At 46.2% G+C, this 14,143-nt stretch overlaps 2 protein-coding genes across 2 annotated transcripts in view; both read right to left on the bottom strand.

Annotated features, from left to right (window-relative positions):
- LOC128412170 (zinc finger protein 772-like) overlaps nucleotides 1-14,143 on the bottom strand; it is a 61,904-nt gene that overhangs the window by 33,388 nt on the left and 14,373 nt on the right. The window contains exon 3 of the mRNA XM_053385036.1: nucleotides 13,127-13,190. Coding sequence (XP_053241011.1) covers nucleotides 13,127-13,190 — 64 coding nt within the window. The remainder of the gene's footprint in view (nucleotides 1-13,126; nucleotides 13,191-14,143) is intronic.
- Nucleotides 10,799-13,117, bottom strand: LOC128412142 (zinc finger protein 436-like). Its single transcript, XM_053384999.1, has one exon. It carries the CDS (start codon nucleotides 13,030-13,032, stop codon nucleotides 12,172-12,174), a length of 861 nt encoding a protein of 286 aa, XP_053240974.1. The 5' UTR covers nucleotides 13,033-13,117; the 3' UTR covers nucleotides 10,799-12,171.

Genomic DNA, 14,143 nt, shown 5'->3' with positions numbered 1-14,143 from the left:
ATTTTTGAAGAGGTATAAGGAGAGTCAGGGACGCGGGTGGCGCTGTGGGTAAAAGCCTCAGCGCCTAGGGCTTGCCGATCGAAAGGTTGACGGTTCGAATCCCCGCGGCGGGGTGGGCTCCCGTTGTTCGGTCCCAGCGCTTACCAACCTAGCAGTTCGAAAGCACTCCCGGGTACAAGTAGATAAATAGGGACCGATTACTAGCGGGAAGGTAAACGGCGTTTCCGTGTGTGGCTCTGGCTCGCCAGAGCAGCGATGTCACGCTGGCCACGTGACCTGGAAGTGTCTCCGGACAGCGCTGCCCCCCGGCCTCTTGAGTGAGATGGGCGCACAACCCTAGAGTCTGTCAAGACTGGCCCGTATGGGCAGGGGTACCTTTACCTTTTTATAAGGAGACTCAGTCACTACAAAAGTGACGATGGACGAGTGGAGAGACTGTGCCTACATGACAGAAGAAAATCATCTGGGTGTATACAAGATGACATGGCGCAATGAAATGGGAAGTTGAGTGCAAGGACTGGTCTAAATGTTAGAATTCTAAGAAAAAGCCATTGTTATCTCTCCTGCAAAGGTTGAAAAGATGAAACCCATGTTAACTGGACAGTGGAACAATGGGGCAGTGTTATTTGGAGCGATGAAACCCAAATCTCCTTGCTTGGTAGTGATGGCATGAAATACGCGAGGAGAAGAATCAGAGAAGATTTACATCCTACTTGCATTACACCGACTGTGAAACAACCAGACAGTGTGATGATCTGGGGTTGTATCGCAGCAAAAGTGTGGGCAGAATTTGCGTCATTAATGGGAATATAAATGCGGAAAAATGCATAAACGAAATACGTGAGCCCAAACTGAAGTGTTCTGCAGGTGATCTTTTCCCAGCTACCGAAGCATTTATATATTTTCAACAGGATTCAGCTCTTGTTCCCAACGGTCTCCCCCCAAAACAAGATGAAAAGAACCCTCAGATGAATTGGAAAACCAACAGAAAGAGACCGAATGGAGAAAAGCCACCTTCCTCCTTACCCAGTGGCCTCTCTCTGGTGTCCAACAGAGGCCTCTCTGCCTCACAGGAATCCAGGTCCATTTCTGCAAAGAGATCCTTTCCCTGAGAAAGAAACAAGGATTCAAAACAGAGAATGGGGAGAAATGCTAGAAAGAGAATAACAAAGACTTGAAGGGTGTGAGATCTGTTTCCATGGATGCTTTCCCAGAAAAAGGATGGGCCATCAGCAGACCATTATGGTCCGACCAGACCTAAGAGGAGGCGTGTAGTGGTGATAGGGGATTCCCTACTGAGGGGAACAGAAGCAGTGATCTGTGGGCCTGACAAGATGTCTCGGGAAGTGTGCTGTCTCCCCGGGGCTAAGATCCAAGATGTAACTGAACGACTGCAAGGAATCATAAAACCCACTGACAAATACCCCTTCCTCTTGGTTCATGTGGGAACCAATGACACTGCAAGCAATAGCCTCCAGAAGATCAAAAGAGATTACGAGGCTCTGGGCAGGAAATTGAAGCAATTAAATGCACAAATTGTCATCTCATCTGTCCTCCCAGTTGAACGACGTGGCCCAGGGAGAGAGGGAAAAATAGTGGAAGTGAACAACTGGCTTCGCAAATGGTGTAAACAGGAACGGTTTGGATTCTTAGATCACGGAATGCAGTTTCTTGAAGATGGACTTCTGGCAAGCGATGGGCTGCACCTCACAATGGTTGGGAGGAATGTTTTTGCAAAAAATCTCAGAAACCTCATCAGGAGGGCTTTAAACTGACTAATGTGGGGGAGGGAGACAGTGCTCCTGAAGGTAGGAGTCTATCAATTGATGAAGATGATCATCCAAATGTCATAGACCAAATGGAGCAAACAGCATGCAGTCCTAGTGGTGGGAGGAAAAAATCCTTAAATAAGAGACACGGGGGAATGATTAATGGACTTCAATGTCTGTACACTAATGCGCAAAGTATGGGAAATAAACAAGATGAGCTTGAGCTCTTGGTACAGCAAACTAAATATGACATAATAGGAATCACTGAAACCTGGTGGGATAAGTCCCACGATTGGAATGTAATAATGGAGGGATACAATCTATTTCAGAGAAACAGACCAGACAAGAAAGGAGGAGGAGTGGCGTTATATGTCAGGGATGTGTATACCTGTGAAGAGATCCAAGATTTAGAACCTCAAAGCCAAACTGAGAGCATTTGGGTCAAAATTAAGGGAGAGAAGAATAACAGTGACCTCATTGTGGGAGTTTACTATAGATCCCCAAGCCAAACGGAGGACATAGATGATGCCTTCCTGGAACAGATGGCCAAGCATGCAAAAGGAAGGGAGATAGTAGTAATGGGGGACTTCAATTACCCGGATATTTGTTGGATGTCAAACTCAGCCAAGAGCATAAGGTCAAACAGATTCCTCACTGGCCTTGCAGACAACTTCATTGTCCAGAAAGTGGGAGAAGCAACAAGAGGAACAGCCATTTTAGATCTGGTCCTAACCAATGTTGATGACCTGGTTAGTGGGGTAGTAGTGGAAGGATCATTAGGCGCGAGTGATCATGCTCTTCTGAAGTTTACTATACAGCGGAAAGGAGCAGCCAAGCATACTAGGACTCAATTTCTCGACTTTAAGAAAGCCGACTTCATAAAACTTAGGGAAGTGCTTGGTGAGATCCCATGGACAGTAATACTAAAAGGAAAGGGAGTTCATGATGGCTGGGAGTTTGTTAAGAGGGAGATAGTAAAAGCACAACTTCAGGCAATACCAATGAGACGGAAACATGGAAGGTGCCTAAAGAAGCCAGGGTGGCTATCTAAAGAACTTTTAACTGAGTTAAGATTAAAAAAGGATGTGTACAAAAAATGGAAAAGGGGGGAAACCACCAAAGAGGAATTCAAACAAATAGCCAGCACGTGTAGACACAAAGTCAGAAAAGCTAAAGCACAGAATGAACTCAGGCTTGCTAGAGAGGTTAAAAGCAACAAAAAAGGCTTTTATGGGTATGTTCGTAGCAAAAGGAAGAACAAAGAAACAGTAGGGTCACTCAGAGGAGAAGATGGTGAAATGCAAACAGGGGACACAGAAAGGGCTGAACTCCTCAATGCCTTCTTTGCCTCAGTCTTCTCCGATAAAGAAAACAATGCCCGACCTGAAGAATTTGGAGCAAATGATTCAGCAGAGGAAACACAGCCCAGAATAACTAAGGAGATAGTACAAGAATACTTGGCTAGTCTAGATGTATTCAAGTCTCCAGGGCCAGATGAACTGCATCCAAGAGTATTAAAAGAACTGGCAGATGTGATTTCAGAACCACTGGCAGTTATCTTTGAGAATTCCTGGAGAACAGGTGAAGTCCCGGCAGACTGGAGGAGGGCAAATGTTGTCCCTATTTTCAAAAAGGGGAAAAGAGAGGACCCAAATAATTACCGCCCAGTCAGTCTGACATCAATACCAGGGAAGATTCTGGAGCAGATCATTAAGCAAACAGTCTGTGAGCACCTAGAAAGGAATGCTGTGATCACCAATAGTCAGCATGGATTTCAGAAAAATAAGTCATGTCAGACTAACCTGATCTCGTTTTTTGACAGAATTACAAGCCTGGTAGATGAAGGGAACGCAGTGGATGTAGCCTACCTTGATTTCAGCAAGGCATTTGACAAGGTGCCCCATGATATTCTTGTAAAGAAGCTGGTAAAATGCGGTCTTGACTATGCTACCACTCAGTGGATTTGTAACTGGCTGACTGACCGAACCCAAAGGGTGCTCATCAATGGTTCCTCTTCATCCTGGAGAAGAGTGACTAGTGGGGTGCCACAGGGTTCTGTCTTGGGCCCGGTCTTATTCAACATCTTTATCAACGACTTGGATGATGGACTCAAGGGCATCCTGATCAAATTTGCAGATGACACCAAACTGGGAGGGGTGGCTAACACCCCAGAGGACAGGATCACACTTCAAAACGACCTTGACAGATTAGAGAACTGGGCCAAAACAAACAAGATGAATTTTAACAGGGAGAAATGTAAAGTATTGCACTTGGGCAAAAAAAATGAGAGGCACAAATACAAGATGGGTGACACCTGGCTTGAGAGCACTACATGTGAAAAGGATCTAGGAGTCTTGGTTGACCACAACCTTGACATGAGCCAACAGTGTGACGCGGCAGCTAAAAAAGCCAATGCAATTCTGGGCTACATCAATAGGAGTATAGCATCTAGATCAAGGGAAGTAATAGTGCCACTGTATTCTGCTCTGGTCAGACCTCACCTGGAGTACTGTGTCCAGTTCTGGGCACCACAGTTCAAGAAGGACATTGACAAACTGGAACGTGTCCAGAGGAGGGCAACCAAAATGGTCAAAGGCCTGGAAACGATGCCTTATGAGGAACGGCTAAGGGAGCTGGGCATGTTTAGCCTGGAGAAGAGGAGGTTAAGGGGTGATATGATAGCCATGTTCAAATATATAAAAGGATGTCACATAGAGGAGGGAGAAAGGTTGTTTTCTGCTGCTCCAGAGAAGAGGACACGGAGCAATGGATCCAAACTACAAGAAAGAAGATTCCACCTAAACATTAGGAAGAACTTCCTGACAGTAAGAGCTGTTTGACAGTGGAATTTGCTGCCAAGGAGTGTGGTGGAGTCTCCTTCTTTGGAGGTCTTTAAGCAGAGGCTTGACAACCATATGTCAGGAGTGCTCTGATGGTGTTTCCTGCTTGGCAGGGGGTTGGACTCGATGGCCCTTGTGGTCTCTTCCAACTCTATGATTCTATGATTCTATGATTCTATGATTCTATGTTCTCTGTCCTGTTTGGAGCCCCTTGGGAGTATCCAGAGGAAAGTCTCTCTCACCTGCTTTCTCTCCTCTGCCTGACTCAGGAGGAAACCTTCGGCCAGGGCCACCGCCTGGGAACTGGTCTCCGCTCCACAGTCCCTCACCCAGCTCTCCATCTCCAGGGGAAGGACAGCCAGGAACTGCTCCAAGATCACCAGGTCCAGCATCTCAGCTTTCGTGTGCCTTTCTGGCTTCAGCCACTGATGGTCAAGGTGGTGGAGTCGGCTGCAAACCTCTCGGGGTCCTTTGGCCTCCTGGCAGCAGAACTGCCTCAACTGCTGGCTCTGCACCTCTGAGCAGAGGGTGTCCTCCTCACCCAGGATCTTGTGCACAGAGTTTTCCCAGAATCCCCCACTGCTTCCAGTTTGGATGGCATGGCCTCTTCCTGCTTCACGGCCAGCCGAGTCTTGCTCATCCATCTGTGCTCTCAGGAAGCCTCTGAGAGATCGGAAGGACCTTTTGGTCTTCTGCCAAGTTCTGTCCGTCTTAATGAGAAGCTCTAGCATATCCTAAAAAGCAAATACATTGTTCTGTTACAAAATATGTAGGACGGGGGGGAAATGGTTCCCTGAGCAAGCATGATGCTCCTTGCTAGGAACAAGAGGAGGAGGAAGAGGAGAAGAAATAAGTCTCTAGCCTTCTAGCAATGCAGAATGTGGAGGCAACTGAAGGGATTTCTGTCAGATTAATCAACCTGGTTTCTCCATCCTTCCAGTCAATGCCTGAAGTCAGAAGTGACTGACAAGGGAGTCATTTGTATCTTGTGGAAAATGGATGCTTGGCTCTAGTGAGGGTCCTCACTCGGGGGTCCTCAGGAGTTGCTCCTCACCCCCACCCCCACCCTCACCCCACCTCCACTCCCTGCTTCTGTCTCCTTTTCTGCAATCTCTGCCGCTGTCCAGACAGATTCGTGGGGGTGAGATCTCTTTTTCTCTCTTCCGAGGGCCAGGAATGTATCTGGCCAGCCCCCAGAGGGCCAAGTGGGCGGGGCCAAAGACATCTCCCTTGATTTTTTTATTTTTTTGTTGTTCTGTTAGATAGCTTAACACAAACTGGTTTGCAATGCAGCAGCCAGACTATGGGCTGGGATCCCTCTCTTTATCCCTGGCCTTTCTCTCCCACCTTAACTTCCTTCCTTCCTGTGGGGTTTTTTTTTGGGGGGGCTAGTCCACCTCCTCCTCCAGCTTTGGAAAACCATTTGCACATGTTCCCTTTGTAGTGCAATGACGCTGAGTGATGTCACACACAGTTAAAGTCCCTGGGGCTCCTTTGTTTTAAAAAGGGAGATTTCGTGGGAGTCAGGGATCCTCTGATCTGCAGGAAGGAGAGCGTGGCAGACCTGGCCCCTCCCTGGCAGGACCCTCTCCTCCCTGACTTGGGGTCCCCCCCTGCAGAAGCAGATCAAGCCCCCCAGGCCCCCTCCCCTGCTGCAGCCCTGGGACCCCCACCGTCTCCCCACTGCACCCTCTGGGGGGAGAGAGAGGAGACTCACCCATAGCTGGCAACCTTCCCTTTTTTTGCGGGAAATTCCCTTATTGCAGCGCCGTTTCCCGCTGCTATCCCGGATTGGTAGATAGGTGAGGCTGCTGATCCCTTATTTTCAAGGCTGCTGATCCCTTATTTTCAAATCTGAAAGTTGACAGCTATTGACTCACCAGATCCCAGGAGGGGACAGCGATGCAGCCCTTGCAGCAGAGACACCAAAGCAACACCCCCCCTTCCTTGCAGGAAAGGACTGGGGAGGGAGGGGCCTTGGCTCTGGAGGACCAGCCCCCTCTTGCTTCCTCTCTAGGAATGCAGCTCAGTTCCCTTTAACCCTTGCCAAGCCGAGTCCCTCCAGCTCAGCCATCTCTCCCTTGGCAGAACCTCAGATTTTTATTATTTTTTATGCATTTAGGGGGGCAACTGCTCCCCTGGCTACGCCCATGCCCAGATATCCTTTTGGGGGGGAGGCTCTTGGCTGGACTCTGAGCATCTCCCTCCCTTGGCCGGAAACCAGAGGAAGAGCTTGCAGGGAAAAGGGCTTTGCAGGAGGCAAGGAAGCTCCTCCTAGAATTCAGGAGTGGAGAGATAGGAGGGGATCCCAGGGTCATCTAGTCCAACCCCCAGCAATGCAGGAATCTCCGCTAAAGCATCCATGGCAGATCGCCGTCCGATCTCTGCTCAGAAACCTCCAAGGAAGGAGAGTTCACCGCCTCCCAAGGGAGACCTTTCCCCTGCCCAACTGCTCTTAGATGTCCCTCAAGGCAGCGGGTCCTGAGTTCTAGCCCTGCTGAAACAATCACACTGGCTGCCAAGGAGGAACCCAGTGAAGTTCAAAATAAATAAATCCCATTCTCATCATAAATGAGTAATACTTTCTTATGCACGCAACAAAAGTATGCCATTTCCCTTTCCAGAAATGCTTAATTGCTAATTCAATGGACTGAAAATGGATGGTTGTTGTTATGATGTTTAGGGAAGCTTTGAATATTTGATGGACTATTATATTTTAATATTTTGTTGGAAGCTGCCCAGAGTGGCTGGGGAACCCAGCCAGATGGGTGGGGTATAAATTATTATTATTATTATTATTATTATTATTATTATTATTATTATTATGGAAGCCGCCCAGAGTGGCTGGGGAACCCAGCCAGATGGGTGGGGTATAAATTATTAATTATTATTATCACTATTACTATTGATCAGGTGAGTGTTCTCCTTTCAAAAGAGGCAGGTAGAATCTCCACGCTTGCTAATAGCATAATGTTGAAAGTGCAGGGAAATATGGGGAGTCCTAGAGCATCTGCTTGGCATGCAGAATGTCTCAGGGTCAACCCCTGGCATCTCCTGCAAGGGCTGGACAAAATCCCTGCCTGAAACTCTGGGGAGCTGCTGCCAGTCAGTGTAGACCAGGGGTCCTCAAACTGTGTTCCCTGGGCCAAATCCAGCCCACCAGGGTTGTGAATCTGGCCTGCAGTGTTAAGTTGTGGGTGAACATATCAGACGACACAGCGATTCTTCAAACAGCTCTTGTTTATTGTGATGGCCTGGGAATCCGATTCAGAGGCTGAACCGGAGGAATCCCATCCTGCACAGGAGTCCCCGCCTCCAGGGCCGGCTGAACTGGGGCAGAGCCTTGATTCTGAAGCGCCTGCACCTGTGCCGGATCCTCAGGAACAGGCACCAGGTGAATCCACTCTGGCTCCGGAGGTGGTTGAGGACTCAGTGCCTACAGGTGAATCTCCCCCTGGGCCCAGTAACCCTTCAGCCTCTCCTGAACTGCAGAGGCTCAGGGCAGAGAGGCGGAGGGAGCTGGTTTCTCCCAGGAGGAGTGCTCACCTTAAGGCCAGGAGAGGCGGGTCTCCTGGGGGCCGGGACCGCCCCTGGCCTCAGAGAAGATAAAGGCCAGTCAGCCCGGTCCCAGGTTGCAGGAGCAACATAATTGAAGAGCTGTTTCTTTCACTCACCTCAAATATTTCTCTACAAGGTCGAAGGAAATGCAGAAACCTTCCCATTGTCTCTGTCCTCACAAATCCTGCCTTAAGGGCACATTTAAGGTGTGAATAGGGTGAGCCTGTGACCTGGCTCAGGAATGAAGTATTATCATTACAAAAGAATAGCCAGCCTTCCCAAGTAATCTAGTCAAGTGACCATTAACAGGTAACCTGGCAGACAAGGTAAAAACAACACTCAGATTTTCGGGTGAGGCTGGCCTCTCTCCCTGCTCCCGGGGCCTGTTTACCGGTGATCCTCTCTGGCTGACATCCCGGACAGTCCAGGGAGATCTTGATAGGCGACATCCCCCGGAATGAAAGATGCACACCCCCTTTGCATACCAGCAGGAGAATGAAGATAGTCAGAAAGGCTTTTTACATCGTTTATTTCTGACTGTATATCTCCACAAAAAACATGTCCGATCAGTTCAGTCTCCTCCGAGCAAGTGACACAGACTTCCTTCACATACGCAACAGGAAGGTCTCATATTACACTGAGAACAAAGCCTTGTGAATCCCCTGAACTGCCTGGAAGATTCTTTCCCAGGACTAGCCACATCATATGATGTAAACACTGAGCTGCTAGTTTGCAGCTGCATTGTACTCATATCCTGACAGTTTCTGGGGGTGGTCTTGGACTCCAGGTTGGGCAATTAAAAATGTCTCTATTAAGGGCTTGCACACATGGCTCGGGGTCCTCCTCCTCTCTCCTGCGTGTGGGTGGAGAACCCTGTTGCAACAGTTAATAAAGAACAGGCTTACTAGCTGCTTTGCTTCTCAATATTCTCTGGTTGGTCTGTTTATTTTCTCCTACCGATAGAGAACCTACAAAAGGACTGTATATGGGCCCTGTCAGCATCGCCCTTGAGCCAGTGCCATCAACTCGACTCATACACTTCAGCCCCGACTGGGCTAGGCGAGCTGGGTAGCACTTCCAGAGACCACCTTCTGCACAGGAACAGGTCAAAGTGCTGTGGACTCACAGCTTAGAGTTGTGAGCACCGGATTCACTTCCACAAGAAGACAGTCGTCGCACAGCAGAGTATAGCCAAGTATAGCAGAGTATATAAACGACTCGGAGAGCAGCTCTGTAGAATATCTTCTTTATTCTATCTACAACTATAATACACAACTATATACAGAGCTAAATGAGGTCTGAGCATAAATGAATGCTGAACTGCACTGAGTGTCTGCAGCTGCTCTTAGCAGCAACCTTATCTCTAGACACGCTCTGTAACACTCAGTCTCTCTCTCTCTCCGACACACTGACTGACTCTTTGATGTGGTGCTGGAGCAGAATAAGTAGAGAGCAGAACACACATCCTTCTCTCTGGAGAATCAGCAGACTCATCAGGAGATTCTTGGATATGGGAGGGGTGAAATCTCCTCATCCTCCCCCATTTCATCCGACCATTTCAAGAATCTTTTACATAACTGCAATTTACACACACACTCCAAAAGTTGTTCTCTGCTTACAACCTTGGTTTACATATGCAGGTATCTCTCTCCCCCTTTATCTAAGACACTTTAACAATACCATTAAACAGTCACTGCAACCACTCTGTGTCCATTAGGAAAGAGTTAAAACATAAACCTCAACCTGTAATTTACACAAAATACACACTGTGAATACACAAATGAATAAGCAGCTTCTAAAAAAATATTTATACACGGTACCCCATAAGGAAAAAGGAGCAGGTTTTTTCCCTTATATCACCTGCAATCATGTGTGGTGGGTTAGCAATTCACTCCTCCCGTTGCTGGATATGTGGCTAGTATGTCACATGCCCCTGTTTACTTTCCTAGGCTTGGGAAGTGTAAGAACGGAAGTCGGTCTTATCTCTTTCGCTCTGCTGTGCTTTTGCACTGTTCTTTGTCTCCCTGTCAGTTGCTGAAGAAGAGAGAGGATGCCATCATGATCAATTTTGTGTCATCTGAAAATGTGATAGCATCCCCTCATTTCCTTCATGTCATTTACCAAGACGTTGAACAACAACAGGCCCAGGACAGAACCCTGCATCACCCCTCTTGTCACTTTTCCCCAGGATGAGGAGGAACCATGAAGGAGTCCTCTTTGGGTTGGGTCAGTCAAATCCACCTAACAGTTACCTTATTCAGTCTCATTTTGAAGGCGAAGGGGTAGATTTAAGAGACCAAATTCCCAAGGTCATAAAACCTCTTCAGTCAGTTTAAAATCCTCTTTCCCAGTTTGATGTCCTAAAACATATACCTCATTCAGCCCACACTTTACCAGCTTCCTCACATAAATATCACAGAGGACTCTGTCAAAAGCCTTGCTGAAATCGAGATGCACTATTTCCACAGCAGGCCCCTGATCAACAAAGTTTGTAACTCCATCCAAAAAAAGAAAAGAAGAAAAGGAGAGATTTCTCTGGCTTGACTTGTTTGTGAGAAAGCCATGCTTTCATCCTGTATGCTTATAATGTAAAATCTTCAGATGATGGGCAAATATATTTTAAAAAGCATAAATGAGGATTCTTGGCAAGCTGGAATATTTGCAAAGGGAGGCGAATTATGTATTTATTTAATCTGTAAACAACCCGACCCAGTGGTGCCGACTTGAATAAAATATTGGTGGGGGGCCAGGTAAGGCCCGCCTTGCACTATCAATCACATGATGCATGCACACCATTTGAATGGCAATGTCTATAATGGCAGCGACTTTTTAAAAAAGTAATATTTTGCGCCCATAGTTCAATTTCTCAGCAGCTGCCCTTGCCCCAGAGAACACTTCTAGCATTTCATCTCCTCTACCTGTGGCATTGTTCAGCAGTGGGGAAAGTGACCTCTTCACACCGGATGTCCATTTGGTATGGCCCTTTCCAGGTTTTTTCTTGCTCATTGTGTTTGTCTTTCATTTGTTCTCCTGTGTGTGTTGCCAGTAGAAGCCACAATTCTGTGGGTACTCTAGGTGGCGCAGAGAGCACCTAGAAGCTCCCTAGAGGTTGAAGTGCCAATCAAACTTCAGTTTTGCGCTCTATTAATTCCAATTGGGAGTACTGGGGGTGGTTCAGATGCTGGGGCAGTGCTTTTGGCCAGCAGAGGGTATCACAAGGCCAGCCTACTTTCCCTTTAAAGCAAATTTGGGTCTCCAGCTGTTTTTGGACTACAACTCCCATCATCTCTAGTTAGCAGGACCAATGGGGAGAGACGATGGGAACTGTAGTCCGAGAGCTGCTGGGGACCCAAGTGTGGGAAAGCCTCCTTTAAAGCAACTTTTCCATTTTGCCCGCAAAGATGGGACCTGTCCATGTTTGTATCTTCTTGTATTTTGTTTTCCTCATGACCTTTGTGCGGTTTTTAAAAAATTCTTAAAAGGGCAAATTGAAAGCGAAATTGTATGGCAAGTAGCAGAAGAATAAAAGGTTGCATTTGAAAAAAAACCACACAGAAAACCTGGGGGGTGCCCTCCTCAAATATTTTATGGGGGGGGCAAAGACTCCTAGGAATTTAAGAGTGGCTGTATTCATACACCCACACGTCTCAGAATGCTTAGAACATAAAAACACAACATAAAAACACAAAACACCACATGTTAAAATAGCATTAGATGTCAATAAGAAAAAGGCCTGGTTAAAAAGGTGCGGATTTGCCTGGCTCCTAAAGCTATATAATGGTTTTTCCGACCTTTGTATGAATTCTTTGGTGGGAAGTGAGTTTAGAGCTAACAGTGAAGCTCTTTCCACATTCCACACACTGATAGGGTTTCTCCCCTGTAGGAATTCTTTGATGGGAAGTGAGAGAGGAGCTCTTCCTGAAACTCTTTCCACATTCCACACACTGATAGGGTTTCAACCCTGTATGAATTCTTTGATGGGAAGTGAAATTGGACCTCCAACTTTAGCTCTTTCCACATTCCACACACTGATAGGGTTTCTCCACTGTATGAATTCTTTGATGGGAAGTGAGATTGGAGCTATGAGTGAAGCTCTTTCCACATTCTACGCACTGATAGGGTTTCTCCCCTGTATGATGTCTCTGATGCTTAGTGAGATTGGAGCTCTGACTGAAGCTCTTTCCACATTCTACGCACTGATAGGGTTTCTCCCCTGTATGAATTCTTTGATGCCTAGTGAGATGGGAGCTCTGACTGAAGCTCTTTCCACATTCTACGCACTGATAGGGTTTTTTCCCTGTGTGAATTCTTTGATGGGAAATGAGATTGGATCTATCAGTGAAGCTCTTTCCACATTCCACACACTGATAGGGTTTCTCCCTTGTATGAATTCTTTGATGCCTAGTGAGATCGGTGCTCTGACTGAAGCTCTTTCCACATTCTACGCACTGATAGGGTTTTTCCCATGTGTGAATTCTTTGATGGTAAGTGAGAGAGGAGCTATTTCTGAAGCTCTTTCCACATTCCACACACTGATATGGTTTCTCCCCTATATGAATTCTTTGATGGAAAGTTAGAGAGGAGCTATGAGTAAAGCTCTTTCCACATTCCACACACTGATAGGGCTTCTCCCCTGTATGAATTCTTTGATGGGAAGTGAGAGAGGAGCTACATGTGAAGCTCTTTCCACATTCTACGCACTGATAGGGTTTCTCCCCTGTATGAATTCTGTGATGGTAAGTGAGATCGGAGCTCTTCCTGAAACTCTTTCCACATTCCACACACTGATAGGGTTTCTCCCCTGTATGAATTTTTTGATGATATGTGAGAGAGGAGCTACGAGTGAAGCTCTTTCCACATTCCATGCACTGATAGAGTTTCTTTCCAATGACATTTTGTTGATGGGAAGTGGAATGGGAGCTCAGACTGCTGCTTTCTCCACACTCCAAATTTTTGTGTGGCTTCTCCTCTCTGGGGAATTTTTCGTTGTCACCTTTGCTCTCAATTTCCAATTCATCACAATCTGCAATGGAGACAAAAAGGATTTAGAGCCTCAGGAACAAATGGAAAAGAACTGAAGGGAGTTCGGTGTGTGTTCATTACCTGTATTTTTTGTCATTAACCAACATATTTATTATGAGATTCTGATGAGTTGTTGAATGTTGCTTTGTTTGATATACAGTAGTGGTCAAAATTGTGGAAGACTTTTGGAATAAAGTGTATTTCAGAGGTTTGCTGGCTCATAACACCACTTCATTTGGAGTAATGTCAAAAAATTATATATCAGTGGAAAGATAATTCGATCAAGAATGCAATCGAGATTGCGATCCAACAAAGTTTGTTCAATTACCCCTATTCTATCAAAAGTATAGCCAAATAACCAGAAAAAGAAAGCACAACTTGCTTAGGTTGACTTTTGTCAGTGTGTTATGTGATTGCTATCAAGTTGGTTGGTTTTGTGTGTTCTTTCATTTAGTGAGGGTGTAAAACATAATAAAATTATAGAAATGGCACAAAGAGTTGACTGGTCCCCAGAAAGTGAGTAAGATTGTACTATTAAGTGAAGAAGGCTACAGTTATGGAGAAATTAGAAGAGAGATTGGGGAAAACTTAACCGAAGTTGGCCTTTCTATATTTTTGAAGACGTATAAGGAGACTAGGTCACTACAAAATCAGACTTGATAAGGCAGGGAATGTGTACAAAGGCAAGTGACGATGGACGAGTCGAGAGACTGTGCCTACATGACAGAAGAAAATCATCTGGGTGTATACAAGATGACATGGCACAATGTAATGGGAAGTTGAGTGCAAGGACTGGTCTAAATGTTAGAATTCTAAGGAAAAAGCCTTTGTTATCTCTCAAGCAAAGGTTGAAAAGATTAAACCCATGTTAACTGGACAGCGGAACAATGGGACACTACCTTACTTGACAGGTTGTCTCAAGATATGGCAAAGAGAAATTTCCAAATTCCTGTG

Source organism: Podarcis raffonei, chromosome 4, assembly GCF_027172205.1.
Source record: "Podarcis raffonei isolate rPodRaf1 chromosome 4, rPodRaf1.pri, whole genome shotgun sequence".
Lineage (NCBI taxonomy): Eukaryota > Metazoa > Chordata > Lepidosauria > Squamata > Lacertidae > Podarcis > Podarcis raffonei.
Note: the sequence above shows the minus strand (reverse complement) of the source record. Positions and strands in the feature narration are given on the sequence as shown.

What these genes read in the sequence shown, in the direction of transcription:
- LOC128412142 (XM_053384999.1), bottom strand. Translation starts at nt 13,032, where the DNA reads ATGGAATGTGGAAAGAGCTTCACTCGTAGCTCCTCTCTCACATATCAT.